The following is a 27473-nucleotide window of genomic DNA, read 5'->3' as shown; positions in this document are numbered from 1 at the left end:
AATGACGCAGTCCAGCATTTAGTCATCACCCACTCTGTGATCTCTCACCCTGAAGGTCTTGCCCTGTGTTTTATGTGACCTGACAGATCTCTTTTTGACTCACATCCACTGTGAATTAATCAAATCTGTAGGAATTGGCTTCTAAGCAATTTGGCCACCAAGGTGATTATTAATATTGTAAAATCAATTCAAAGCCATTTTTAAGTGTTTAAAATCATCTAATAATTTCCTAAATCAGCATGTAAGTCAGTTTGGAATGGAGGTTAGGGACTATCAGTCAATACGTCTGTTGACAAGACACTGAATTGCTGAATGGCTAAGGGGCATCTGAAGATGGATGAATAATAGCCCTTGCCCTTGACAACTTCTGGTCCATTTAGGGAGACAACGTGTGCTCAGGGGCAAAAAAAAAAAAAAAAAAAAAATCATCTCATAATGTCACATTACATTTACTACATTTACAATTTGTCAAATCAATAGAACAGACAATAAATGCTTCATTTTGCCCAGAATGCCAATAAGTTTGGACTTTGCTAACGTAGAAACAGGAACCAAATATATCCTGTTATGCAACTGGCATTTGAGACCCCGGTTGGAGGATCAAAGCACTTTGAAGATTAGACTCTGAAGTGCTGTTTAGCATAGATAACCTATCAGGAATTCACTTGAACCATAGGAGGAAATGAAAACAGTTCTTCTTTTCCTTCTTTGTTTGAATTAGGTCACGGAACGAAAGGAGTATTTGAGCTTCTGTCTGGATGGCGGAGAACCAAAGAGAATTTGCCCTTCAAAGACAGGGTAGCGGATGCCTATTCGGACGTGATGGTGACCTACACCATGACCAGCTCCCTGTACTTTATCACCTTTGGCATGGGTGCCAGCCCGTTCACCAACATAGAGGCGGTGAAGGTCTTCTGTCAGAACATGTGTGTCTCCATCCTGTTGAACTACTTCTACATTTTCTCGTTCTTTGGCTCCTGTCTGGTCTTCGCTGGCCAACTGGAGCAAAACCGCTACCACAGCATCTTTTGCTGTAAGATCCCTTCCGCAGAATACCTGGACCGCAAGCCCGTGTGGTTCCAGGCAGTGATGAGCGATGGGCATCAGCAGACATCCCATCATGAGACGAACCCCTACCAGCACCACTTTATCCAGCACTTCCTCCGTGAGCATTACAATGAATGGATCACCAACATCTATGTGAAGCCGTTCGTTGTCATCCTCTATCTCATTTATGCCTCCTTCTCCTTCATGGGGTGCTTGCAGATCAGTGACGGAGCCAACATCATCAGTCTCCTCGCCAGTGACTCCCCAAGCGTTTCGTATGCCGCGGTTCAGCAGAAATACTTCAGCAACTACAGCCCGGTGATAGGTTTCTACGTCTACGAGCCTCTCGAGTACTGGAACAGCAGCGTCCAGGAGGATCTACGGAAGCTGTGCGGCGGGTTCACGGCAGTGTCGTGGGTGGAGCAGTACTACCAGTTCCTGAAAGTTAGCAACATCAGCGCCAACAACAAGAGTGACTTCATCGCTGTCCTACAAAGTTCATTTCTAAAAAAGCCGGAATTCCAGCATTTTCGAAATGATATCATCTTCTCCAAGGCCGGGGACGAGAATAACATCATTGCCTCTCGCTTGTACCTGGTGGCCAGGACTAGCAGAGACAAGCAGAAGGAAGTCATAGAGGTTCTGGAAAAGCTGAGGCCCCTGTCCCTCTCCAAGAGCATCCGATTCATCGTGTTCAACCCTTCCTTTGTGTTCATGGACCATTATGGCTTATCTGTCACGGTGCCTGTTCTGATCGCAGGCTTTGGTGTTCTCCTGATGTTAATCCTGACCTTTTTCCTCGTGATCCACCCTCTGGGAAACTTCTGGCTAATTCTTAGCGTCACCTCAATTGAGCTGGGCGTTCTGGGCTTAATGACATTATGGAACGTCGACCTGGATTGCATTTCTATCTTGTGCCTTATCTACACTTTAAATTTCGCCATTGACCACTGTGCACCACTGCTTTACACGTTTGTATTAGCCACTGAGCACACCCGAACACAATGTATAAAAAGCTCCCTGCAAGAGCACGGGACAGCCATTTTGCAAAATGTTACTTCTTTTCTTATCGGGTTGGTCCCCCTCCTCTTTGTGCCTTCGAACCTGACCTTCACACTGTTCAAATGCTTGCTGCTTACCGGGGGTTGCACACTTCTGCACTGTTTTGTTATCTTACCTGTGTTCCTAACCTTTTTCCCCCCTTCCAAAAAGCACCACAAGAAAAAGAAACGCGCCAAACGAAAGGAGAGAGAGGAAATTGAATGCATAGAAATTCAAGAGAACCCTGACCACGTCACCACAGTCTGAAGGGTGTAGACTAACGGATTATTATTTTTTTTCCAGTATTGCACAACGATGCAGGGCAGGTAGAGCTCAGACCTCAGCAGCTTGGGCTGGCCAGGGGTAACAAGGCAAGTCAGATCAAGAGTGAATTGCTCATGACACACTCGTGGAAGATGTCCACTTCTTGGGGGGAAGAGGGACTCAAAGAAGGGGAAAAAGTTCTTTGCCACCTTGTTCTCCACTAAAGATAAGTTTTTGGTGTTATCTTAGAACTCTTCCAAGGAATGGATGAGTTAATGGAGTGTTAGAAGGCCAAAGGAACTGACTGCTTTTAAAAAATAAAATGCTTAGGAAAGATGGAGAAGAGAGGACAGGGGGCCTCCAAATAGCAGAAAAGACACAGGAAATGTCAAAATTGCTGTGGCACTTTTCATATTTGTTTTTTGAACTGGTCAGTCAAAGGAAACCTATGCACTTGGGAAGTACATATTTAATCCCGTCTAAACCAAAGGACTTCCCAGTCCATTTTATGTGTGCATATATATGTATATATGCTATATATACATATCCTTAGATTTGTCTTTAGTGTACATTCACATTTGTGTGGAGGAAAGTGTCCATTTGCAGATAGGCCAGCCTTTCTCTGGAAAGTCAAATCAGTCTTAGCCAATTATAGACACATGAACGGCCATTTAAAATCAACTTTAAGTGTTGCATCAGCAAGAATATCATTCAACTGTGCAATAAGCAAAATAAACAGAGATGTGAGCCCATTAGAGTCACATTTCATTACATATCATGTTATGAGTCTTTGAGATTCTTGCTTTGGATGACTTAGCAAAATAAAAAAAAACCACAAATGGCATTTGAATGAATTACCATGTGAACGAGGTTTAAGATCTCATGCTAGAGCTAAAGAGTTGATGTAGCTCTTCATTGGCTTTTAAGGGTTCCCTGTATTTGGGAAGGCTGATTTGGTTGTTTTTAGGGAGCTCACTCACTGCAAATGAGCACTTTACACATATTGTCCATGCAAATGTGTATAAGGGTGTGTGTGTGTGTCTGTGTCTGTGTGTGTGTGCATGTGTGAGTCGGGGTATTCCATAGTTAGTGTTCTTATTTTAGAGGGTGAAAATATACTGCCATGGAACATAGATCTTAACACAGGAGAAAGGAGACGTCACTTGGAAACTTGCCATAGAGAGAAGTAGGGTAAATGACCACCACCACCCATCACACGCCATCAACTGTAAGGAAAATACTCTAATCCTACAAAGTCTAGTGTGCTCCTTGCATTGGTATTTGGAACATTGACCCAGGTACGGTCACCATAGCAGTGGTCACTGTAACTACTGCAATATTGTTTTGTAGCTTCTTGCAATATCATTGTCCTTGTTACCTGAAAAGTGCTTGTCAGTTGGCCGGCCTCCTAAGGTGATCGTCACTCTCTCGGGTGACATATTAACTGTCACTGCTGATGAATTCTCCCTCAAAAAAAGTATTGAGGTAAACGTTTTCATTGCATTCAAATTTAAAACTGCTCCCCCCCCAGCAGACAGACTCAGCCTGTTGGGTGCTTCTTTGGATGAACGCCATGCTTCCTGTCAACACAAAATTATTCAAAAATGCCTTTTCCCATGCCAAGCAGTAAAATAAGTTAATTTTCAGGTAGGACTGAACAAATGTCCAATGATTATAAAACCTGCCGGTCAGCTCTTTCACTTGGAAGGGAGCTACTGTTTCCCACCAACTTTGGTTGCATGTTTTAATTGAATTTTAAATATTAAAATCTAAAACAAATGAACAAACAAAAAACTTCTGGACTCAATTGGTTCAGAAAAGAGATACAAACCATCCCATGCTGATGGCAACGCTTGGACATGAAGTGGTTAGATTAGTGAAGTCATGAAACAACAAAACACGTGTAGGTTTACAAATAAAGAATTTACGAGAGCATTAAGGGAAAGGAGAACTATCCCTAAAATGAAAAACATTCAGCCAAATTTTATTTTATTAAATGGAGTTTGTTTTGTCCTACCTTGAGGTTGTTGAGTTCCTATTAGATGTGATCCATGACTTCTCAGTTGTGTTCATGTGGGCAAATATCAATAGACTGAGCATGGAAAATAATTGCCATAACATAAGATTATTGTTCTTACCGTCACCTTTTGCCTCATGAATGGCTCTGCTAAGATAAACTGGTATTTGGCCCTCGTAGACCTGCAGACCATGATCTTATGTCCGAGGTGGAAGTTTCTGAGCCACTGTTTTTTTTCAAGTGGGGGAGATGAGACTTTTTTCAAGGTTTACTCATCATTTGTGATGATTTGCTTTACATCCGTTTCCAAAGATGGGAGGTCATCAGCTGGGACTGTCAGTCCATTTCTTTCCCAAATGTGCCACATGCCATTAATTTACCAATTTTTTAAAAGTTTGCCTATTTGGGTCATTTTTCCTCCATTATTAATCATTATCTATGACAATTCCACACACATAGAAGATTGGCAGACTGGTTTATAAAGAAAGAATTGAGCATGCCAGTTGCCAAATGCCTGTGAGGGTCATGACATAATGACCCAACCACTGTGGCAGTTCAAACAGCCTGCCTCCACTTAGATAGTCTCCATCTGGGCGAAGAAAACAATTCTTTTTTAGGCTTTATCTTCAAGGATCAAAGTGACTAAGGAAACTACACATTTCTTGTAATTCAAGTGACTAGAGGGGTGGAATTTTGGAAGGAACGTTATCTTTTCCAGGACACTACGGTACTCTTTAGTGAACTGTAGCAATAATTCATTGAAATGGAATTTCTTGTTCTGGAAGAGTTAATACACCACACAAAATGCCCTCACTCAGTCCTCGGAAGTAACTTCAGCCCAGGAAGAATGTAACGAAGCATCATCTGACCTCCCACCGTCACTGTGAAACAGACATTTCCAAGAATTCCATTTGCTGAATGCCAAGATGCATCCCAAAATATGAGATCATGATTTGCAGGTACCACCAAACCGCTGTGTTTTTAGTAGCTTCTGTCCAACTCTTCCTAGTTTTCCAAGTTTATTCTCATTCTTTAGTGCATTTGTGAAATATTGTTGGTGTTTAAATTAAGAACTGATCTACTGCTGGAAGATGGCCAGTCAACTCCTAGGAGAGAAGAAACCTGTGGGAAACAGCTCAGATACATAGAATAGTTTCATTTGGTTGAAACGTGTCCTTCCCTTAAAGTGAGAGACTTTTAAAGTTTGTAAAAGCCACACCTTTTCTGAATTTAAACTGGAATATGGATTTGTTTCATCCCATCCGAATTTAAATTTGCATTAGAAAGTACCATAAGAGCGCCACTCTCCATGATGGTTTAATAGAGCTTCAAAGAGGGACTCACCTAAAAGATAAGAGATTTGGCAGACAAATTCTTTTCCTGTTATAGTTAAAGGTAATCAGATGCTAACTTAGACCATGCATACGTTTTTTACATGAAATCTTCAGTGTCATCCTATGAATTCTTTCAGGGACCAGGAAACCTCTTTGAAGGTTGTGCATGAATATTCTATGAAAGAAATATTCTCCACTGTGGCCGTTATCATGTGAGTGTTCCTTTCCTGTTTTATTCCTATTTATTTCTGGAGAATTTTTGGTTTTACCTTGTGAGATTAGAGAAGAATTATGACAAATGAAGGTCCCATGATGCCGCAGGAGCCATTCTTGAATGTTGAATTCAAGAGAGTGAGAGCTTGGCCCATGTTGTAATTACCCATTGCACTTTCCCATATTAGGCTAATCCTTCTGGGCTTGTGGTTAGAGCTAAGGATTAACTATTGCCATTCAGAATTACATGTATTTTTATAAGTTGACTGTAAATATTATCATTACAGTCGCATATTTTTATGACCAAATAGTTACAAATGCCTGGCACTATGCATGCTCTGTTACTAATAGTACATAGATTTTTAAAGACACTGTTTTCATGGTTATTGCAACTTTTATTATAATTCTCATATCACCTGTTCATAAATGCCTTGTAGGTTTTGGTCCCAAGGGCCTGAAGTCCACAAACATTTTCATCCCAAGGGGAACAGTTTAAAACTTGCCTTCCTTGGGTGCCAATGGCAGCAACCTCTTCTAGAATGTCCTTCTGGAAAATCTTAGCGAGTAAATGTGGCTTCCAGGTAAAGGACGTAGCAGATTCTGTGAGAGTCAGTAATTAAGTGTACTTCAGTGCCCTGTGTTTGCTAGTCTCAAGGTAAACCAGAGAATACAATGCCTTGAGGATGGAATTTAGATGTTGTCTCCTATGGCTTGGAGAATTCAGTAATTTGCTCAGTCTCTTTCTAGGGGGATCTCTCTCTGTTCAGTCTATTTTGTTGGTGTTTGCAAAGGGTATTGATAATCCTTTCCAACCTATGAACCTGAAAACTGTCATTTATACCAGAATAGATTTGGGAGCGCTTTCATTCCCTTTAAAAACAAAAAGCAAAACAAAGCAAAAACACTTCTTGCTTTTTCTGTGTTACCAAAAAAAAAAAAAAATTGTAACCAATTTTATGACACTGACTCGAAACCTATCTATAGCTGAATTGGTATGCCCTTGAAATCTCCCCATCTTGAATCTAAATATAAAACTCAACGTCATCACTGTGGTGCAGGCATTTACACCCATCTTTTAAGCAATGACTTGCCAACACATTGTGGAAGGAGGGAAATGAGCCAGATGTTTTTCTACTGGTTTGTTTTCAAAATCATGATGGCAAATATATTTACCAAATGAAAGCAGCAAAACGTCTTTCCATCAGGTCCGGCATGGGAGGGACTATCTCTAGGTATAACAGCAGTAAATTGCTTCAATGTTTCAACAAAATGGCCAAGGTTTGACCCACCATTGTTGGGTGGGCAAGAGATGGTGCTCTGTGTTTGAAGTGTTGTGGGATTGTATCAGGCAACATTTGGAACAGGATGGAAAGGATATTGAAAAATAAGCTCACGTGCTCAGAAATCAAGATGTCTGTAAATCAGTGTGGCAGAACAGGTGGGGAAATGCCACATATTTTACAGTTTAGGATACAGCACAGGGAATTGCATGGTGCCTCAAAATTGTAGACTCTTAACCGCTAGCGAAATTGATCAAATGCAGATTGTCTTCTCATTTGTCAGATTCATAACCTGATCTTTGCGGGCAAAGTGCTCCTGAATTTCCAAGCATGAATCAGAGCCATAGATCATTCTGTGGGTGAAGGTGGGATACTGGGGTGTCTCCTTGAACAGAAGCTTCAAGTAAACCCAGCACAAATATAAGCATTATCTGGGATGGCACTGGTCTGATTTTGTGCGTCTTTGAGACACAATGAATGTATTGTTGATGTTTTCTCTGTACCTAATTAGGACCTCTCTGTTGCTGACAAGGAAGTCACTTGCTTTTCTTATGAAAGGGAAAACAATTCAGAGCAATATGTAAGGTCAAAAATCATACACTAGATTAGAACAGATGACTAGTTTACAGATGACATCGTATTTCCTCTGCACCTCTAAAGATTAAAAATTAAATGGGCTTATACCTTAAAATGAGAACTTCTATAAAGGAGATATTTTTCATAAAGTATTTATTTAAAAATTACTGCTAATTTTGCACTTTTATAAAGTATAGAAAGTCGGTCCCGTCTATTTTTCCCAGTTGAAGTTTTCCCTGAGAAAGTTCTCACAGGTCATGCTATTTACGAAGTCTTGAAAATCAGGAGGTAACTTTGCAAACAGAGGAGTAAGGACGCGTACTGGTTATGTGTGATTCCCGCTCCATGTCACATGTTTGTGCTTATCTGATCTGGGGTATTTAGAAGTCATTAGTAACTGGTCTGGTTTCCCACGTGGCTAATGGCATGGCCAGATAGAAGAACAGCATGGTTTCCTTTCCCTCCATTTTCATAGTTATTAGAGCAACTGCATTACCCACGGGGCTCTGTCAAACCAGCGGAGAAGTAAGAACTTCAATAGTTTGAGAGATTTCACTGAAGAATTTCCTAGGAGTAACTAGAGAGACTGCCATGGGTAAGAGACAAGGGGCATTTATTATAAATGTGTCACTTTCCAGTCCTGTATGAGTTCATTAACGTGGATTTTGGCAGAGGCAGACTGCAGTCTGTTGTGGGGAACATTTATTTCATGTAAGATCATCAACAGAATCTCCCCCTGGAAGCAGAAATACTTTCCATCATTCTATTTGGTTGATTACCTGGTTATTGGTAGACACAGTTAAGAGACCTGGAAAAAGACCAAACCATCATACTCCTGCAGGCCCTGCTGTAGTATGCAGTATTTCTTTTGAAGCAGAATCAGGAAATTCTGACATCTTTTTTTCTCAGACAGAGAAGTCCTGGTTACTGACAAATCAGACTTTAAACCCACCAGTGCAAATACCCCAACATGTTAGCAGAGCTTAAGCAACAACTTTATTATACTTCCCTGTTAATTATGCATATTTTTTCGGCAATAGATTTTTCTTGCTCTTAAATAGGAAATCTGTCACAGCTTGAAAAGGGCAGAGATCTCTCCAAGCTACCTCAAAAGGGTATTTAAAGGCAAAGTGGCAGGCAACCTTTGATTAAATGGCAATACGTTAGAGCCACAAAGCAACATTATTTATCGGCAATCCTTGACGCTCTTCGACTTTGTAAATGTCGACCAGGCTAAATGTGACAGGGACCCCTGTGCGCAGTCCTGCTTGTGCATTCTGGTTAATAATATTCGTTGATGTGAAATCTCTCAGGGCAGTTGTTCGGAGTGTCTCTGCAGACATCCTGAGACTTGGTTCAGAAAGAGCACAACCTGGCATTGACAGTGAGGCAGCAGTCCTCTTAGTGAGAAGCACAGTCAGATTATCTCTGAATAACCTCAGTAAAACTTCCAAATGCACTTCTTATCAATGGAGGGAAAATTCAGTTTGTTTTGTTGATTTGTTTGCCCTAAGCAAACCGGACAAGACGAGGTTACCAGTATTTGGCATTTTACTTAGGTTTTGGTTTTCGCCTTAATGTCATGACTATTATTTTTGGCTAAATTGGGGTTCTGGAACACAAGCCACTTGGAAACATTAGAACCAGTGAAAAGCAAACTGCTAGAAAGAAACACTCTTCACCTAAGCGTAGACAAATTGTAGGAATGAAAGTGAAAGTCAGACACTTCTATTTCATTTTTTTTCCCTAAAGCAAAAACCCACTTGCTCTTAATCCTGGATAGGCAAATACTAATTACTATAACAAAATAAAGGAGAATGATAAAAAGTATGAAATTATGAGACTCTATTGTCTTATCAATACAGACTTCATGGCAAACCACCATTTTCAGATGTCCTTCTTTATAAGAACATTCTTTTGCTTAATATTCTATGACAAATAGGTTCTTACCGCATCTCGCTCATGAAAACAGCATCACTTTTCTCCTAAAATAGTGCAAATAAACTAATATGCCATGTAAAGCTCCCTGCTCTGTAATTCTGTATCTTGAGCTCTAAGACTATAGCTTCTTATTGAGGAAAGCTTAAAAAAGAATTTTGATCAAAAATGTCAATATCAAAAATGTTATATTTTCACCCCAGTATATCTTCAAATTAGGGAACTGCCTGAGTACTGATTTTTTTATCTCACTAAGAAGCAAATATTTCCACGTGAGTCCTTCAAAAGTCTCCAAATTGCCTGAATTTGGTCCATTATCAAAATGTATCCTTGTTCTCTCTAGGTGGTAAAAAAATAATTTATAAACCAGACTTTTCTAACTACAGCAAAAATAAAGAAATAACAAATTATTCCCCATAGATTTGCACACGTAAATAATACATTTAATAATTAAATTAACCGCATAACTGAATCAAGGAAAATTATGTTGCAAATATTTCCCTGTTTATGTCATTATTTTTACACTTTGCATATGCATTTGCATATAGTAATTTTAGCTCAATTCCTCAGGATTATTCTGTTTAAGAAATCTATGATCTAAAGCCTAGAAGTGAAGTATCTTAAGGAAAATATCAAGGTCTTAGCCACTTCCAAAAATGTCATCTCAGTTGTATGTACTATAGTGCCACTAGGCAAAGTTATTTACAGTATTTCTGACTATGTTGACCTTTTATTTTTAAAATAGCAGAAGTCTAGTTCCATTAGTCATAATAAGGAACAGTTAGCATGTTAAAATATTGAAGGATGATAGAGGTGTTTACTCTTTTGTTACTAGGGTTAGGTGACTTTGTCAGTCCGTTCTAGATCACAACTCCAAATGCTGCAAACTAGGTAGCTCGTAGATTCACTGTTCTCTCTTTTATTTCTTATTGTTAATATTTATTAGCACAGAATATAATAATATATGACCTCTTCAGCTAACCTCAGTGGGATCTTTGTGCTCCACATTCCTTAGGGAAGGATTCTTCTAGGCTGGGAATTCAGCTTAAACATAGCATCTCGTGACATCATAATGTCACATAATCTACAGTTGTTTAGCCTTTTATTGAATTACAGTTCCTAAAAGTTATAAATTTTATCCTTTAAAAATACAAGGATACATGCACTAAAAATAGTACCATGATAATATGTATCAATCATTCCTACCTGGTTAAGATAAGGCATTCTGAAGCAAACACAAAATACCTTGGCATTCCTGAGACATATTTTTTATAAATCTCTAAGTTTGCAAATATCTTTACAACATACATGTTGCTGAAGTGTTACTGAAATAGTTAGATAGCCCTTTAAGATCCCTAATAATTGTATTAACTTCAAATCTAAAGCAATTTATAATCCGTTCAAAAAATTCTGCCTGAAACATCTCACTTCATTACATTGTGGGAACATTAACTTTAAAAGTGCATGAACCAACAATTTTCTCACTGTGTGAGAGCCACAGAGATGGGGACAATAATAAATAGGCTGGTGGCTCCTGAGTGGTACCCAGGCTTAGTGACAAAGTACATCCCTTAGGCGCACATGGTACAGTTCCTGGTCTGGGTAAAATTATTCATGAGCTGTCAGCACTATTTCCAAGTCATTAAAACCAAAAAATGCTAAATCTTTGTACACCTAAGTCCACTGTATTCTGATGAATAACGTGGTGGCATTACAAGCAACACAGAGAACCAACGTTCACCAGGTTTGAGAGCCTCTGATGCCAAAATTATACTGAACAATTAATAATCTGTAATCCACTGTAGAAGCTTTAGTTATTGCAGGTTTCATTACTGACGTCATTTGCATGAACAACTAGAGAACTCTATCTAATAACGTTTCATTTTATATAGTTTTTCAGTTTTTTTAAATAAGAATTCCCAGAATTCTGTATGGAAATATTTGATGTGCTCAGTAGCCATTTTCCTGTCCAGATTTAATATTTTAATCATTAATTTATTTTGCTATTTTTTCCTGTTCAATTTTATTTTTTATTTCTAAAGTAATTTTCCTTAGAGTGATTAAAACATGTTTTTCCTTTGGTAAGAATGAGCATGTCTAGAAAGGAGTAAAATGAGAACTGAGCAAAATTAAACTGAACAGGTGAACATATTTGCAGGCACTAAAGCTTAGGAAAACTATTACTCTTTGTTATTTATATGTGCATCGAGCTGAAACTGCCTATTGCTTTTAATAATGGTAGCTGACTTGGCAAACAGAGAGTGCAGGTCCTTCTGCTTAGTAAATGCTCACTAATTCTCTCTTCAATGAAACAGTAAGTGAAGGAATTTCCTGCCTCTGACTTGTCTGCCCTTGACCTGGTGAGAAGTGAGTTATTTAATAGCCTCAATCTGTGGATGTCTTTGTCGTTGTTTTGTTTTGTTTTCTGGAATTCTCCTTCATTGCCAGTTACACGAGAATAAGGCCCTACCATAAAGGAAGAATTTTATGTATGTCAAAACTCACTCTCCTTTCCAATCAGTTGAAAGGCTAAAGCCTAGAGCACATCTTGATAGTGAAGTAAAAGGGAATGTGGTTTGACATGAAAAAAGAAAAAAGGACAGGGATACTAAGAAAGAAAAGTCAGTAAGAAGAGCAAAAAAAAAAAAAAAAAAAAAAATACAGAACTTCTGAAGAGGGAAAGCACCTGCTAAACTAAATTTTTGAGGGTTTTTTTTTTTAAGTTTCTGTTTATTAACTTAGTTATTTTGTTTTTTGTTAATAAACACATTGGAAGGGGTCAGAAAAATATCGACATATCTAAATCTCCAAAGGATTAACCCTTTAAAAAATAGGACCAGAAATTCAGTTATACTTTAGGATCAAGATTTATTGTGGGTGGGACGCTGGTGTACCACCCCTAGATTACTGGGGATTATGTTTACTGAGCAAATATTTATGAGCACCTGCATTGGTCTCTGGGCTAGGCTCAGAGGGAAATACCAGTATGCGTAGCCCTTGCCTTTGAGGCAGCTATGATCTGATTGGGATGTTCAAGGAAGGCATCATGAAGTGATCTATACTGAAGGTTGGATAAGCTTCTATTAGATAGCGCTGGGGGAAGGTACTACGGTCTGGGAGGAAATGAAATACACAGGGACACACAGACTGGAAAGCAGGTTGTCCAGGATGCGGGCTGTGGCAGATGAGCTCACTGGAACCCAAAGGAGAGTGGTTACAGGTGCGATATTATAAAGTAAGGATCACCAGATTATGGGGTGCTGCTTAGAACTGTGAGTGGGATCATGAGGAGAAAGCTTGTCCTGAGGTATATTCTTGGACTTGAATGCAGTGAAAAGTTTTCACAATATAAATACCCTTCTCTGTGTTTTAGCTCTTAAAAATCAAGGAACCAAAAAATTCAGCAACAACACACACATATTCTTTATTGCTTAGAATATCGTGTTTGCAAGAGCCAGTTTAGGGCATGAGTTAGGGTCTCCTGGTGGTGGAACACCATCTGTGTTCTGTCATAGATGCCTGTGGCCATCTGGTCACCTTATAGATACCTGTTGTCTCTCAATGTGCAGGAGTGAGAGACTGACATGGACCAGTTGGAATCCAAATCTCCCAGGAAAACAGCTCAAAACAATACACACAAACTAACCATCTCTGTTCATATTATTAGTTGTAGCAACAATTTAAATAATACTTGCCTAGTAGAGGTACTATTATCCCCACTTTATAGATGCAGATTTAGTCTATAACTAATGAAGCTTAAGTTTCAGGGCCCTTTGCTTGTATGAGTCCCTCCAAGGCCCTGGGACAGTCTTTAGCAGTGTGCTCACATCTTCATGAGTTCATATAAAATTTGCAAAAGGAAGATAATTTGGGGTTTTTTTCCCTTACAAAAGGACTCCAAACTTTTAGACACTTCAGGCCCCACAAAATATTAATCTGTCTCTGCATGCAGAGCATCGTAAGCACCAAACAAAACACGCAGAAGGATACTGGTGAACATTAACTCTACGGTGAAAATGTTAAGTGCAATCAAAGCCCAGACTATTTGAAAATCTATTTGTTCCCATCTCATCAAGAGGAACCCCTTAAAGTCCAAATGGCTTCAACACTGGCAAAATGAAGTCTACTCTTTGGATTACACTAGATGGGTGCACTGAATTTCTCAGTGGTAGAGAACATTTCATTTCCCAAATATATTTGACCATGGGACCCTAGGTTCACGGCGCATCTTAAAAAAAAACTTGCGTTCATGAAGCAGACTTTAAGAAACGTCATATTAGAGAAGCTCACCTTTGTTACCAATGTGCTAATATTTACTCAAATTCCAAAGGAAGCAATAAGGTCTAAATGGAAACCAGTTTTTATTTCCTAAATAATATTGCTCTTTTCTAGAGAATCAAGTGATTTATGTCCTCACAGAAGAATAGGATACTTAAGGAAAAACAACTTGTCAACATGGATAACTGTATTAAAAGTCTAGATTTTAGTTAAAATAATACAGAGCTGATTTTGCCCTTTGGCTTCAGTACAAATTCAGGGAAGCAGAAGTAAATAAATAGAAACCAAGTTGAAATGGACCAAAATAATATAAAGAAAATATGAAGAAAAATTGCCTAAATAGCCTAAAAGCATTGGTTGATATTTTATTTTATCCTTTTGAAAAATGCTATAGCATTCTAGGGTAATTGAGGGGGAAAAAAAAAAACACTTGAGGAAGTATTTCTTTGAGAACTTTATAAAGTAAAAAAGGGAAAATCTGTCAAGCAAAAATATATATGTTGAAATGTCTGTAAGCAGATCTTTGGTCTCAATATTGCAGCTATTAAACTGTGATATATGCCAGACTGGGGATGTCATTTTTTTTAAAAAGCCATAGTTTAGCAAAAATAAATGTTGACAAACCCACAATACATTAAGAAAATTCACCACCACCGGATCCCCAGAAGGCCATGTTGGTCATACAAATAGAATAAAGAATTGTTGACACTTTTATTAGAGTCTAGACGTAAAAGATCTCTTTCCAAATGTTCCAATAGTTTTGCTTTATGTATTATATCTAAATACTCGGAGCACTCCGGTTTTTTTTTTTCAATAATGAGAAGGCACAACTAAAGGTTGACAATGACAGAAAATAATTATTGACTGGAAGAAATTTTTCAACAACTGAAAGTTGAGCAGTTACCCAGGACCTAGGAAAGTGAGACAGTGCGATGAACCAGCCATATCATTCCATCCCACATTCATTAAGCAATTCTACTGTGCCAAGTAATAGGCCACGTTCTGTTCTAGGGACAATGTTTGACTTATTCAGAGGAATATCTTAATGTCTTATAAAAAGACGGAAGTAACTATTTGCTTTAAGTGAAACAGTTGTGTGATTAAACAATGGCCCAGACCAGAGTTATTATTTGCCCGCTATTATCCTAATCTAAAACTTGTTCAAAATGTTTGGTTAATAATTGTTTGCTATAATAAATAGCAGTTATTCTATTATTATTTTGTTTGTTTACTAGAAATGAATATCAATGAGGGCTAGATGAGTTTGGGACAAAATGGTAAATTAGGAAGGCCAGGGCAGGCTGTCAATGGATCTGTGTTATTAACAACACCGAAGATAAAACCTGGAGGGCATAAATTCTTTTGCTCGATATCAATGCACTAAAATAAGTTAGTAAGTACAAGTATAAACAACTTCCAAAACTCATAATTTGACACAAGGGAAAAACATACTGATAGGTAGACCAGTTGAACCAGAATTGAGACAGAGAAGGGAAGGAATAAAAGGAAAGATCCTTTTATGAAAGAGCATTAGCCAAGAACGTTAATGAGGAATCCTTTCCTGCCCTGTTACCACCGCTGCTCACTTTGTTTAGCGTGACAGTGACTAAGACATTCAAAAGGATGGCTTACAGAAAGGGGAAACCACGGCTAATTTGGGAAAGAAGGACGGTTGGGGGAAAACAGTCTTGCTCCTTCTTCACGTTAAGCTCCGAAACGTTTGTCCAGTTGGAGGGATTGCAGAATCCCAGGCTTTGGACCGAGACTGATCTGAGATTGAGATGTTCCATTAAAATAATGATTTGAGAGGCACCAAGCGGAACCTTCTTTCCTTTGTTCAGCGGTGCCTGGAGCACGTCAGCATTTGTTCCTTAAGGTCGAAACTCTCCTGTCTTCGGACTGATGAAAAATGTGTATAAAATTATTCTGAGAATCATAAAGACCTTATCACAGGAGAAATGATTTTTATGAAAATGTTTTATCACCACTGTTCATCCATAATCTAATTACCCTGCTTAATGTAGGGGAATCTTAAACAAATGGTTCAAATAAACTAGTGGCCTCATGGATTTGTACCCTGATTTATTTGTAAACCTCAGCTTCACTCACAGCCCTGACCCTGCTTGGTCTTAGTACCCCCAGGAAATTGGAGATATAATTTCAGAGGGAAAAATCAAAGCTGAAGGTTGACATTAAGGGAAATGGGTAGGAGTACTACTGTTACTAAGTACGAAAGGATGGGGCCCCCTTTTCCACAGGGCAGGAGGAAAGAGTCCACAAAAAGAGAGAGAAAATCTCTAGATGAGGATGGACAATGATGTAAATCATCAGGCAAATCAGATGAAAATGTGTTTTATCCACTGAGTTCCAACCTGCTATTTTTGTCTTTGTTTTTGTTTCCATGGCAACATTCTCCAAATTTCTTAGTTGTTTTTTTTTTTTGAGTTGTAGATTCCTTTGTTCTCTCTCTCTTTCTTTCTTTCAGTTTTTTTGTTTTGTTTTGTTTTGTTTTGTTTTGTTTTTGCTGGACAAAAATATCTTTAGTTATCTTTTAAGGCATGTATTTCTTTCATTGAATTACCTTGAGCTCAGTACTATGCACTGTAAGGAAAGGAGACAATTTATTACGTGGTTTCCACCCTAAATTGCCCAGGATCTTATTTGAAGATGCTAAGGGAAGAAACAGCCATGAGTGATAAAACACGGAAAAATGGTTGAGGATGACTTGGCGTGGCTCATGTTTTAGAGTTAAGAGAACCTGGGTATGGGGGCCTGTTGGCATTAAAAAAAAAATACAATGGGAGGGAAATGGGACTTCACGTACACCTGGACGAGTGCAGCGGACCTGCTGAAGCCGCGGGGCCAGCTCTCCGTGGCCGTTGCGTCTGGTGGAAAGTGCACGGTGGGGGGGAAGTGGTACCCGGTCTGTCCCCTGCCGCCTCCTCCCTGGCCTCCTCTCCCTCCGCTCTCCCCTTCATCCTCTCGAGCTTACAGTTCTCACTGCCCTGGATGCTCCTCTTCCCCACCTCCAGTCATAAGTCTTCTTCACTCTTTTTCATAACCTGTATTTGTAAATACCATGCCTTTAGAAAAGCCTTCATCACCATCTTATAGCAATATCGCGATCCTCTCCGCCTCCTTCCCTCCTTATCACACTGCTTGTGTATTATTTATCTGTCTCCAGTAGATGAAAAGGTTTGCGAGGGCAGAGATTGTTTTTGGTTCTACAAACTGCTATAACCCTAGTACCCCAGAATGGTGCCAGGCACATTAGGGATTCGAGAAATATTTGGGGAAGGAAGGATGAAAGGAGAAAGGGACAAAGGGAGAGAGGGAGGAAATTAGATCAAAGTGTGGACTAATTTCAGGAGAGCGTTGAAAGCTTCCGGTGTTCCCATTGTAAAGTGGAAGTCATGGAGGGATCTCATTGTTCCAGTAAGTAATTCAGGTAGACTTTCTAGTAAATTACAAAATTCCTGGCCTGTACATTTCTTCCCAGGTAATAATAACATCCAGCCTTTCATTCCCTTAAATATTTATCAGTAGCTTAAACTTTAACAAAAGCCATGGTTTCTTTTGACAGAGCAGGGACCGTGTTCATATCCTCGTTTGTCAATGGGAAAAAAAAAATACAGCTGAAAACGTGAACGGTTACCATGCACCCCCAAATTTAAGTGGGGGAAATCACTGTGCTACTTCTCGGCTAAGGAACTCAAAGTTGTGCCCCAAGCCACTTTCTGTAGGATTCTGTACACAAGCATCCAAAGCTAGCCTGACATAAGCTTAGGGAAAATCTATCATCTGATGCCCAGAAACACTCCCTTCTTCCCTCAAAGTGAATAATTTATTGGTATTCTACTTGCTGTTCCCAAACTCACACTAATGATTCATTTATTAGTCTCAAAAACGGATGCTCATAATTAAATCACAGGTTCTGTACCATCACTAGTCCTCTAATGGGTGAAAGAATTAAGAAGAAATTTTGTAGTTTACGTTCATCGGTTCAGGAAGGAAGCTGGGAAGCCTTTCTGTACAGTGGTGATATTTGCTGTATTGTTGTTTCCCTTTCTCGTAGACATTTCTCATCTTCTAAATTCTTGTTATTATAGAACTTGTTTTAGCTTCTTTAACACCAGCAGATTTATTATTCAATTCCAACCACAGAAATTCTGATTCACATGGCTAGTGTATAGCCTTGTTGCTTGTTCAAATTTTTTATTGATTTTTGTTTTATGACTGGTTTTTTTTTATCCTTACTCGAATTTCTCCAAAATAATGTAACTTACGTTGGCGAAGCAGCAGTACATTATTTGTGGCAGAAAATGCTTTTTTAAGTATACCACATAGGTTTCAGCATATGCAAAGTTTTCTTTAAGTTTTGTACGTTCTTGGGAGATATGATAGCTATTTTATTCCCAGTAATGTTTTTCATCTCTGTCCCGTTCTCAGCTGAAATTGTTGCTTGTGTTTTTATCTACTTGAATCTTGCAGTTGAGGTAAGCTGAATATATACAATATTTTTTCCTCATTACTTTGTCCTACGTAAGGAATTAATTTTGGAGCAAGGTGATTGGTATTATAAACTAAAATCACATTTTTCTCTTATGACAGCCTCGGAATCCAAACCCTGGGGGTGGGGGTGGGGGTGCCTACTGCAAAATCAAGTATGTTTCTATCTAGGAACCTTGCCTCTTCTATAATTGCTGGGGTATTCATTCCGGCCTCTCAGGTGGTATAGAATTTCTAGCAGAACACTTCCCAGAGAATGTATGGAAGAGACTGCTAATAACATTCAAATTTCAATGTTCGTAGACGGTCTGGTTCTGCCACTCTTTAGCTGACAAGCTAAATCAACTGCAATATCCCAGAAATGTTTGTGTTTTGAGTTTGCATTTGAGGTGTGAAACAAAATGGCATCCTTGGATGTCTTGTCCTCAGTCCTCAAGGTACCGATACCTAATTACTTCTAGTTACAGTTCGCTCAAAAAACCATTATAATAAAAATTCACTATGGGATGTAAGTGTTAAAGTACCAGCTAGTAAAAGACTATTTAATGACAGCCATTAGTGTGTTTAATATCTGTGTGCTCAACGTGGTGCCGTCTTTATGAGACAGTTCACTTCACAATTTTTACTTTGTCGTTCTCCAAAAGGAAACAAGCGATTCGTTAACAGCTCACACTGTGCGGATACCATCGAAGAGACCTAGCAGCACTTTTAACTGAAACACTGTAGGTTCAAACGGTTCGGTGATGGTAGAAGATTGGGTCAGCGTTGCGATGTAATATTGAAAAAAATCAGAATGCAATAAAGAAATGTAGATGTTATGGGTGGCTACTTCATGCTACCCAGACTCCTCATTTATTGTTTGGACACAGAGCTGTCCTTTTATCTTGCTGAAAGATGATTATCAGGGTGCCAATGTGATGCCGCCTTGCTCCGGACGGGAGTTTTAAGGAGCAAGGTATTTTGAAATGATGCAGTGTTGCAGGACAGAGTTTAACCCCCCTCCCCCGCCCCTCACCCACCAGGAAATTACAGATTTCAGATGAAGCTTGGTATTGTCCATATGCATTTGTTATTACTAGTCTGAGTAGAAAAAAGAAGATTTCTGGTTTACTGTAGATTAAATCCCATTTCCTGCAATCAGCACAATACACCAGCACCCGGTCCGCACCACTCTGGTACCAAACTGCTGACAGAGAAGAAAAAGTCACTGTTCTGAAAACACGTCAAGCAACAATGATCATATGTATTTCTTTTTTCAAGTGAGGCAATACAACATTAATACGAATTCTTGTGTCAAGGTTTTTTCCAAAAGATCATTTTTGCTGGATTCGGAAGACTCAAAAGTTCCCTCAGTATCTTTGATCGTAAATTTTTGTCACGATGCTTCAGCTTTCGGCAGTTTTGATAATTCACTACTGATTATTAGTATCAGCATTTAAATACGAATATTGTCCCCTTCCCATTATGAAAAGCTGTTACAAACATATATGGATTTCTATAAAGGTTGACGACTATATGCTTTTTTTATATTAGAAAATCATGTGAAAACAAAATTAATCTGATGAATGCTGTTACTTATTTTAACTTTTTTATTAGGTCTAAAATGTTCATAAAATTATTCTCTCTATAACTTACCAAGATTTATCAGCTTGTGTAACTTTTATAATCAGAGGAGTCTGGTTTTCTAATTAAAGTTTTGTCAAAGAAAATGAATTGCGTGGCTTTTTCCTTCCTTGGAGGTATATTATTAAAGTGCCAAAAATACTGTCCAGATTTTTCTCTCCTCCTCTATGTGGTATGCAAATGAAATTGTATGCAGCCAACACACCTGGGTTTGGGGCTATTTTAAATTCCCATTACAGGGGAAAACAAACCAAAAAACTCGCAGGCATCTCTGAATACCATTAAAACAAGGTAAAGCCAGGAAGCTCATGCAGTTCCTGGAGGTCTAATTGTACCTACTTAGAAATCACTCTTTCCTTCTACTCCCACTTTGGGGAGAAAGTCAACATGTCAGAAACATTATTAGCCTCCCCTCTAACCAAGCGGTCAGGTCTCTACATCTCATAAGCCTTAATTGTTCTGTTCCAAACTCCAAATGAAAAACTTTATTATGACCCACCCCCAACCAATGCATAGTCACCTTTTACAGCATGTTTCATTTGTGTGCTTTTATTTATGTATTGTAGTGCACCCCATTATAGGCTGGAACAAGAAGTTTCAGGTATAGTTTTTCAATCATTGAAATTAATTTTATTATTATTATTAATAATATTTTTTAACTATTTGCTAAACTCCAGGGGAATCAGATTTTAACCTTTTAAAATTTTTACTGAAGTACAGTCAATTGCCATGTGTAGATTTCTGATGTGCAGCACACTGTCCCAGTCATGCATATATATACATTCATTTTCATATTTTTTTCTCATTAAAGGTTATTACGGGATGTTGAATATAGTACTCTGTGCTGTCTGGTTTTAATAAAGCTTTTTATGTGATTAAAAAAAAAAGAAAAAAGAAAAACTTTATTATGGCAGGGGATGTAATCACTGAACCTCACATCCCTGAGAATCCCGGAGATGATGACCAGAGTGCCGGTGAGAAAAGATAAGCACTGAAACACACACAATAGCACCCCCAAACTGTCTGTGAAAGAGGGAACTGAAAGGAGATGTTATCAGACACAGCTCTCAGCCAGACCCTTCTCCAAGGAGCCGTCCCTGCCTATTTGCTGGGAGCAGATAGTATGAGATAAGTTGCAGGCGTGACAAGCAAGAAAACCATCTCCAAAACCATCGACTTCAGGACCCGGTGTCATTGTAATTTCAGTCCTGGGATCTACAAAACTTACTGCTTTTAAGAGTTCCCCATCAAGATGCAAAAGTCTCTGGAAAATGTAATACTGTAGATCAATAGCGGTAAAGCTTAACAGCTCAGCTAGCCATGTGTTCACAAACTATTTAGCAGGGATTAGCAAAAATGGAGTTTCTTTTTGTTGTTCCCCTGCGGGATGGTGTGTTATAGTTCTAACTGGAAGAAAGGGAACGCTTTGGGTTGGTTAAATTTTACTTCCTCCTTAATTTACCAAAGTCCAGAATGCTTTAAAAAACAAACAAACAAACAGTCAATTAAGTGCATGTGTTTTCAACACAAGTTAACTTGTCTCAGAATAACCAATTCTGCTAGATTAGATGCCACACGAGGCTGCAAGGTAGCTCTTTTAATATAGAAAACACTATATAAGCTGTTATGCACTATTATCCATTGTAACTAAGAGCTAAGCAGTTCGTCTGGGCTTCTGACCTCAGTTTATAATCTCTGAATCTGTCCATCATCTCATACATTACGTAGTCCACACACCACCAACTGGTGCTTAACTAGGGCACACTGGAACCACTGCTTCCTAATATGCAGGATGAATGGATTTTTTTTCCTTAGATAGTAGTTAGCTCGGGGGCCAGGGAGGAGTGACCTGTTAAGAGGAAAGGATCTTGGTAATTGCTACTTGGTAAAGTGGTGAATGAAGTTTGGTGAAATATGAATCTAGTAGTAAAGAGAAAATCAGTAAGTATTTAAGCCCAAAAAGAGCCATGAGGACCACCTATCGATAAAAAAGAAAAGCATTCAAATCAGGATAGGAGAGAAATTGAATGTATAAGCAATGCACCCATACAATCAGACTTTCAGAAAGCATCTAGAGAATATTGCCAAAATCTTACTTGCAAATTGCTTAGGCTTTGCACATTCCCGTGGTTGGAAGGCTGACAGCATCAATAAATGAACAGAAATGAATCTTGCTAAAGGGAGGTGTCGTCCGCGGCCCCTAGAGTCAAACGGCGTTTTACACCTTCATTATTGATTCAGAACAACCAATAAACCAAATCTGCAACTGATAATAAAGCAGTCAGTGCTCCTAAACCTCACAAGGGAAGAAAATCAAGAAATACAGGCAAAAAGATGTTCAAGAGGCCAGCATGAAAGAATCCAAATGAACTGGGCTGAGAAACATACAGGGAAATTTACCAGAAACCTAGGTTTGGTGGTGGGGCTAGGAAAAAACACACAAAAATATAGTTAAGTCAATAGAGCTCAAAAAAGCGATGAGAAAGCAAGGTGAGAGGGCACTGGTGGTATTTATAAGACATAAAGAGCCAGTGCTATTTGGGGTGCCATGCAATATTATACTGAGAGATGAAAATAGTTTTTATGTATCACTGAAATGGATGGACTGGCCATTTTCAATCCCTCCAAAAGTTGAGGGTATTCAATCCTGGTCCATGGAGTTGCCATATTGAGATGTTTGTTCAGTCTTTCACTCAATCATCTACACTCATCAATCATGAGCTGATCACCTACATTCTCCCCTAAATAGCCTGTGTTGTAGCGGGGGGGGGGGGGGTCCAACATGGTTTCCAAGAGTGCTAAATGGAATAATACATTGGTCGAAGTTCATACAAAGAACAGGAGAATGCAAAGGAAAGAATGCTCAATTCCTCCTGCTTGGAGGTGGGAACAACAACATAGAAACACAGAAGGCACTTGGAGACCAGAACACACCTTCCGTGAGGAGACCCAAGTATCTTGTTTGCTCTTGGTCTCCCTGGAGCCCAGCCGAGGATTCAGGTACCAAAGGAGATTGAGACAGATTTTGTCTCCAGTTCCTGGTAAAGCTATAAGGAAAGAGAAACAAAGACTCTTACCAGAAGACATGGAGTTTGTGGCTCTTCTCACAGGGAGTCTGAGAGACTGACTGCCATCAAGGTCTAGTGAGGAGGAGCCTCGTGGAGCCTGGGGCACAGATTATGGCCCCACATTCCATCACCTTGCCCCCTGGCAGGAAGGGCAACCTCAGGAGTAAAAGTTTTGTTTGGTGAGCTTGGATTCAAAGGTAAGGAAATGTGTGATCTGAAGGCTATTTCCCTCAGGCTATGATAAAATCTAGTGGTCCATTGTCTGTCACTCAAAGTAAAGCAAAGTATTACCTGGATGACAGCTGCCCCTGAATGTATCCTTTGTTCTCACTCAGGCCAAGTTTGAAGTAGGGCTCAGCACATCTTTTTATTCCTCAGAAGAAAAGAAAAAAAATCTGCACGTACCCAAAACACTAGTGAGTAGCTTGGGATGGAGGGCAGATTTCAAAAGGGAGATGAAGACATTTTATGCTCAAATCTCCACAGCACGTAACCCTGTGATGCCCTGAGCAACACGTCTCTTCTTCCAAGTCCTGTTGATGCTGCTCACCTGTTTTCTTTCTCAGCCATTCCTTCAAGGGGCTCCCATCCCGAATTCTGGTCTGCTGTCAGGCCTTTCAATCCTTTGCTTTCTTTTTGAAGAAAGCAATGATTTATCTCTTAGTATAGCCTCCAAATTCACCAACTCTCACCCAAGCACAGATCTAAGAAGAACCCTCTGGCTACCAGAGCTCACCCATCTTAGAAGGCATTCAGGAGTTATAAATACCATTCACTAGAAATATGAGTTTACTTCCTCATAGGCTACTGAATTAAACTGAAAGTTGGCTTTGACAAAAAACTTTTTTTTTCAGTATTTCTCATTTTCATGTTTCCAATTTTTATTCTGTGATTTCACTGCAGTATGTTACTCCAAGTTACAGCTTGGAGATTAAATGCATGGTGTTTAGAACTGGAAATATCTTGGCTCATTTCAAGTTGTCCATCTGCCACTCACCTGCTTGAACGTGACCGTGGGAGAGATCTTTAACCTCTCATGGCCTTGGTTGCCTAATAGTTTAAAATGTGAATGTATTGATCCAACAAATACATATTGAGAGATTACTAGCTACATTGGTTTATTCACTTACTCATCCATCAGGTATTCATTCCATACATTCTCATTTGTGTTCATAGGTCTGTTTGAAATAATTAATGTAAAACTCTTAATGTAGAATTTATCACATACATGTGGAGTAAGTCATTGTCAGTATTACTATTATTATTTCTTCCATTCTTGAGAAAGGGCCTTTGAAAATTCCCAGTATTTTGAAAATCTATTCCTGTTGATCTCGAAACTTGTATTCATCTAGTCAATTTGCCTTCTGTTTTATCCCCTCCATCCATTTCAGCCTCAGCCTTGTGGAGGCCAGGTATATTGAACTTTTTGACTGCTTGAATTTGTTCATTCCTCTTATATCTTCAAAGAGTCAGGAGTCAATGGCCTCCATGTAACATCAACACTCTACTAATTATAGAGCAATCTTTCTTCAGGATCTTGAAGTCTGAAGCTGAACTTCAATTATCATTGTCTTGCGGAAATATGGAGATGGAGATACCTACTTGATAAAATGACAGATTGACTTATTTTATTATCTGCCAATTATCAAGAAATAAAATATTTTATCAGTTGTGATGAATAATGAGAAAGACACACCCCTCTGCTCTGTTTCCCGTTGGGATCATCAACCAAATTCCAAAGATGGGATTTGAATTTTCCTTTCTTTTGAAACACTTAATCTTTCCAGATGATGCTGGCTGGAGCTGAGATTAGCTCTCCCCATGGATCCAAGCCCAGGTGGCAGATTCCTGAGAAAAATTAATTATTGTTGCTATAAACCACTAACTTTTGGGCGGTTGTTATGCAGTCATACATAAACAGAACATCATTAAATTATATCTAAAATCTAAAATGCAGAATAGCAGAGTTGGAAAGTACTCCGGAGGTTACCAAGGAAGTCTTTTACTTTTCATAAGTGGCATTACTAGGTTCAAAGAAGTTAAGTGATTTGCCTGTTATCAAGGTGACAGAACTTACACAACTAGAACATACATGATTTCCATTTCTTTCCCATTATTTGGGACCTTTACATTGGCTGTCTCCATTGTTAGTGTCTTCTCTTATTTTCTGGAATAATTTTCACCTATTTAAAATCTTCTCCTCCCCCAAATATTTCAGGATGCATCTTGATTCTAGTTAAACATGGATAAAAAGGATAATACACTTGCTATTTTTTTTTAACTTCGGTGACCCATCGTGACAATCTGTTCTGCATTATCTATATCAAAGACAAAACTGGCAGAAGAAAGGTTCTTTTGCATACTTTCGAGGCAATACTCATTCACCGTCAAGGCAAAACCACAGCGCTTAGTGTTCCCAAGGAAGAAGTATGTAACGGAGGGGGAATACCCTGCCAGGAAGTGGGGAGGAGGGTAAGCCTGCTCTTTCTAGGTTAATTGGTGTGTAGAGGAAGGTCATGAGAAACATGTGTCCTAACTCCGCTCCTCTGTGCCAAAATCCCAGTAGGCAAAGGCAGTGTGTACAGGCTTAGGGAAAACTGAAAGCAAATGATGTTTTCTTCTGTTCAGCTTGGAACAGAGAACCTTGGGGAGAGCTTGCTGGGATGATTGACTCAAAGCCAATAGGAAACATGAGCACAATAGCGTAGCTCAGGGACATGACTGGGGAAATAAATCTCTTGTTCCCCACAGCCTGCACAGGGCGCGTGGAGGCAGAGAAGCTTGAGGATGGTCCAGGCCTGAGTGGGGAGCTGGATTTGTGAGAGGTCTAGAGGTCCTGTGCTGTGTGTGAGGGATGTGCGTGGGGTGGCACTGGAGTGTGAGCTCTGGAAGTCTGCCTTTATCTCCCAGAGCCACCCCGAGCCAGCCAGGCCCTCAGCTGGCCCAGCGCCCGGGAGCCAACCTTCGCTCCCGGCCCAGAGCTTGTCCCAGGCTGTGGGGCCACAGCGCCCCCTGCTGGCAGACTCCTAGGGTCTTAGAGCCGTTTACGTGGGAGAGGCAGCCTTTCCTCTGCCAGGTGGGCCAGACTTACCAACCCACCCGCCTTGACTGTCCCCGGAAGCGTGTCTGGGACTTCCTGGGAGCTCTGAGAATGGTGGGTTGATTTTTAGGTTAATCGTTTTGTTTTGTTTTTTAAGTTTTATCAGACTCCTTTTTATAAAGTAGCAAATCCATTTCCCTCCTTGAGGATGGAATGTGTTCCCACATTAAGGGAGCCAGTGTCTCGTGGGAACTGGGAATTAGGCCCAAGACACAGAAGAGTCCTTATTGGCAGCAAAAAGCCAGAACCACAGCCTTCAGCAATGTGTCAGATGGAACATTTGCACCACAACAATCACTAGTCCTAGAGTCAAACCACATCAAACACCCCTAGCAAAGACCCAAGAGGATCCAGAGGAAACTGCATGACTCCGAAGCCTTCTCTCCCCATCACCCACTTGGCGGCCATGTTGCTAGAAGAGAGAGAGAAGACATTCAAAAGACTGAGCGTGTGACCAGACGAAACCAAACGATCCCAAAGAGATCGTCTAAGCCGGTATAGATAGGGGGTTAGATTTAAATTTACACTTGACCAAAACCAGCTATCTCAACCAAAAGGGACTGAGTGTTGAGTCAGCGTGTTCTGCTGTAATTTACCGTGAGGCATGGATTCATAAAGATCAGAGGCGACAGAAGACCACACTTCAGATTAAGGCTGGCATGTTTATCCTACTGGTTTAAAATTATTCCTCATGGACCAAAAATAAGAAATAAAAAAATAAAAAACAAGGCATTTAAGGAATAAAAAAGGCATATACCCATAAGGGGAAGTAGGAGAAGATAAACAATAACAGATCGAAGATGTCAGCAAAATTGTGGAAGCTTGAAAACAGGTGGAAGTGTGATACCCGACCTAGAAGACAAAACGAGATGGAAAGCCAAGACTGTAAGGTAGGCAACTAGTAAGAAGCACACCAGTTTTCACCAGAGAGCTCTAGAGAGTTCAGGGATCGAAGGGGCAGGTAACGTGCTGGTTGGTGGTATGAGCGGGTCTAAAAGCAGGAGTGGAATTCCTTACCCACACCCCGTCATTCTCCAATAGACCGGGCTTCCCTCTGCCAGCATGCCGTCAGCTGGGGCTGAGACAGATGAGTCCTGGGTTTGCGGGACCCCAGACTGGGTTGAGAGGCTTTTGGTCGTGTGGGAATGAAGGCCATGGGAGGTGGGAACAGAAGGAAGGTGGGAA

General features: G+C 39.7%; 1 protein-coding gene across 2 annotated transcripts in view; it reads left to right on the top strand.

Annotated features, from left to right (window-relative positions):
- Positions 1 to 20200, top strand: part of PTCHD4 (patched domain containing 4) — a 163937-nt gene extending 143737 nt beyond the window's left edge. For both annotated transcript variants that reach the window (XM_074348872.1, XM_074348871.1), the window contains one exon: positions 722 to 20200. In XM_074348872.1, the coding sequence (XP_074204973.1) occupies positions 722 to 2355 (1634 nt within the window). In that variant the 3' untranslated portion in view covers positions 2356 to 20200. The remainder of the gene's footprint in view (positions 1 to 721) is intronic.
- The last annotated feature ends 7273 nt before the right edge of the window (positions 20201 to 27473 follow it).

This window comes from Camelus bactrianus, chromosome 20, assembly GCF_048773025.1.
Source record: "Camelus bactrianus isolate YW-2024 breed Bactrian camel chromosome 20, ASM4877302v1, whole genome shotgun sequence".
NCBI classification, from domain to species: domain Eukaryota; kingdom Metazoa; phylum Chordata; class Mammalia; order Artiodactyla; family Camelidae; genus Camelus; species Camelus bactrianus.
The sequence above is the reverse complement of the archived record's forward strand: the minus strand, read 5'-3'. Positions and strand labels throughout refer to the sequence as shown.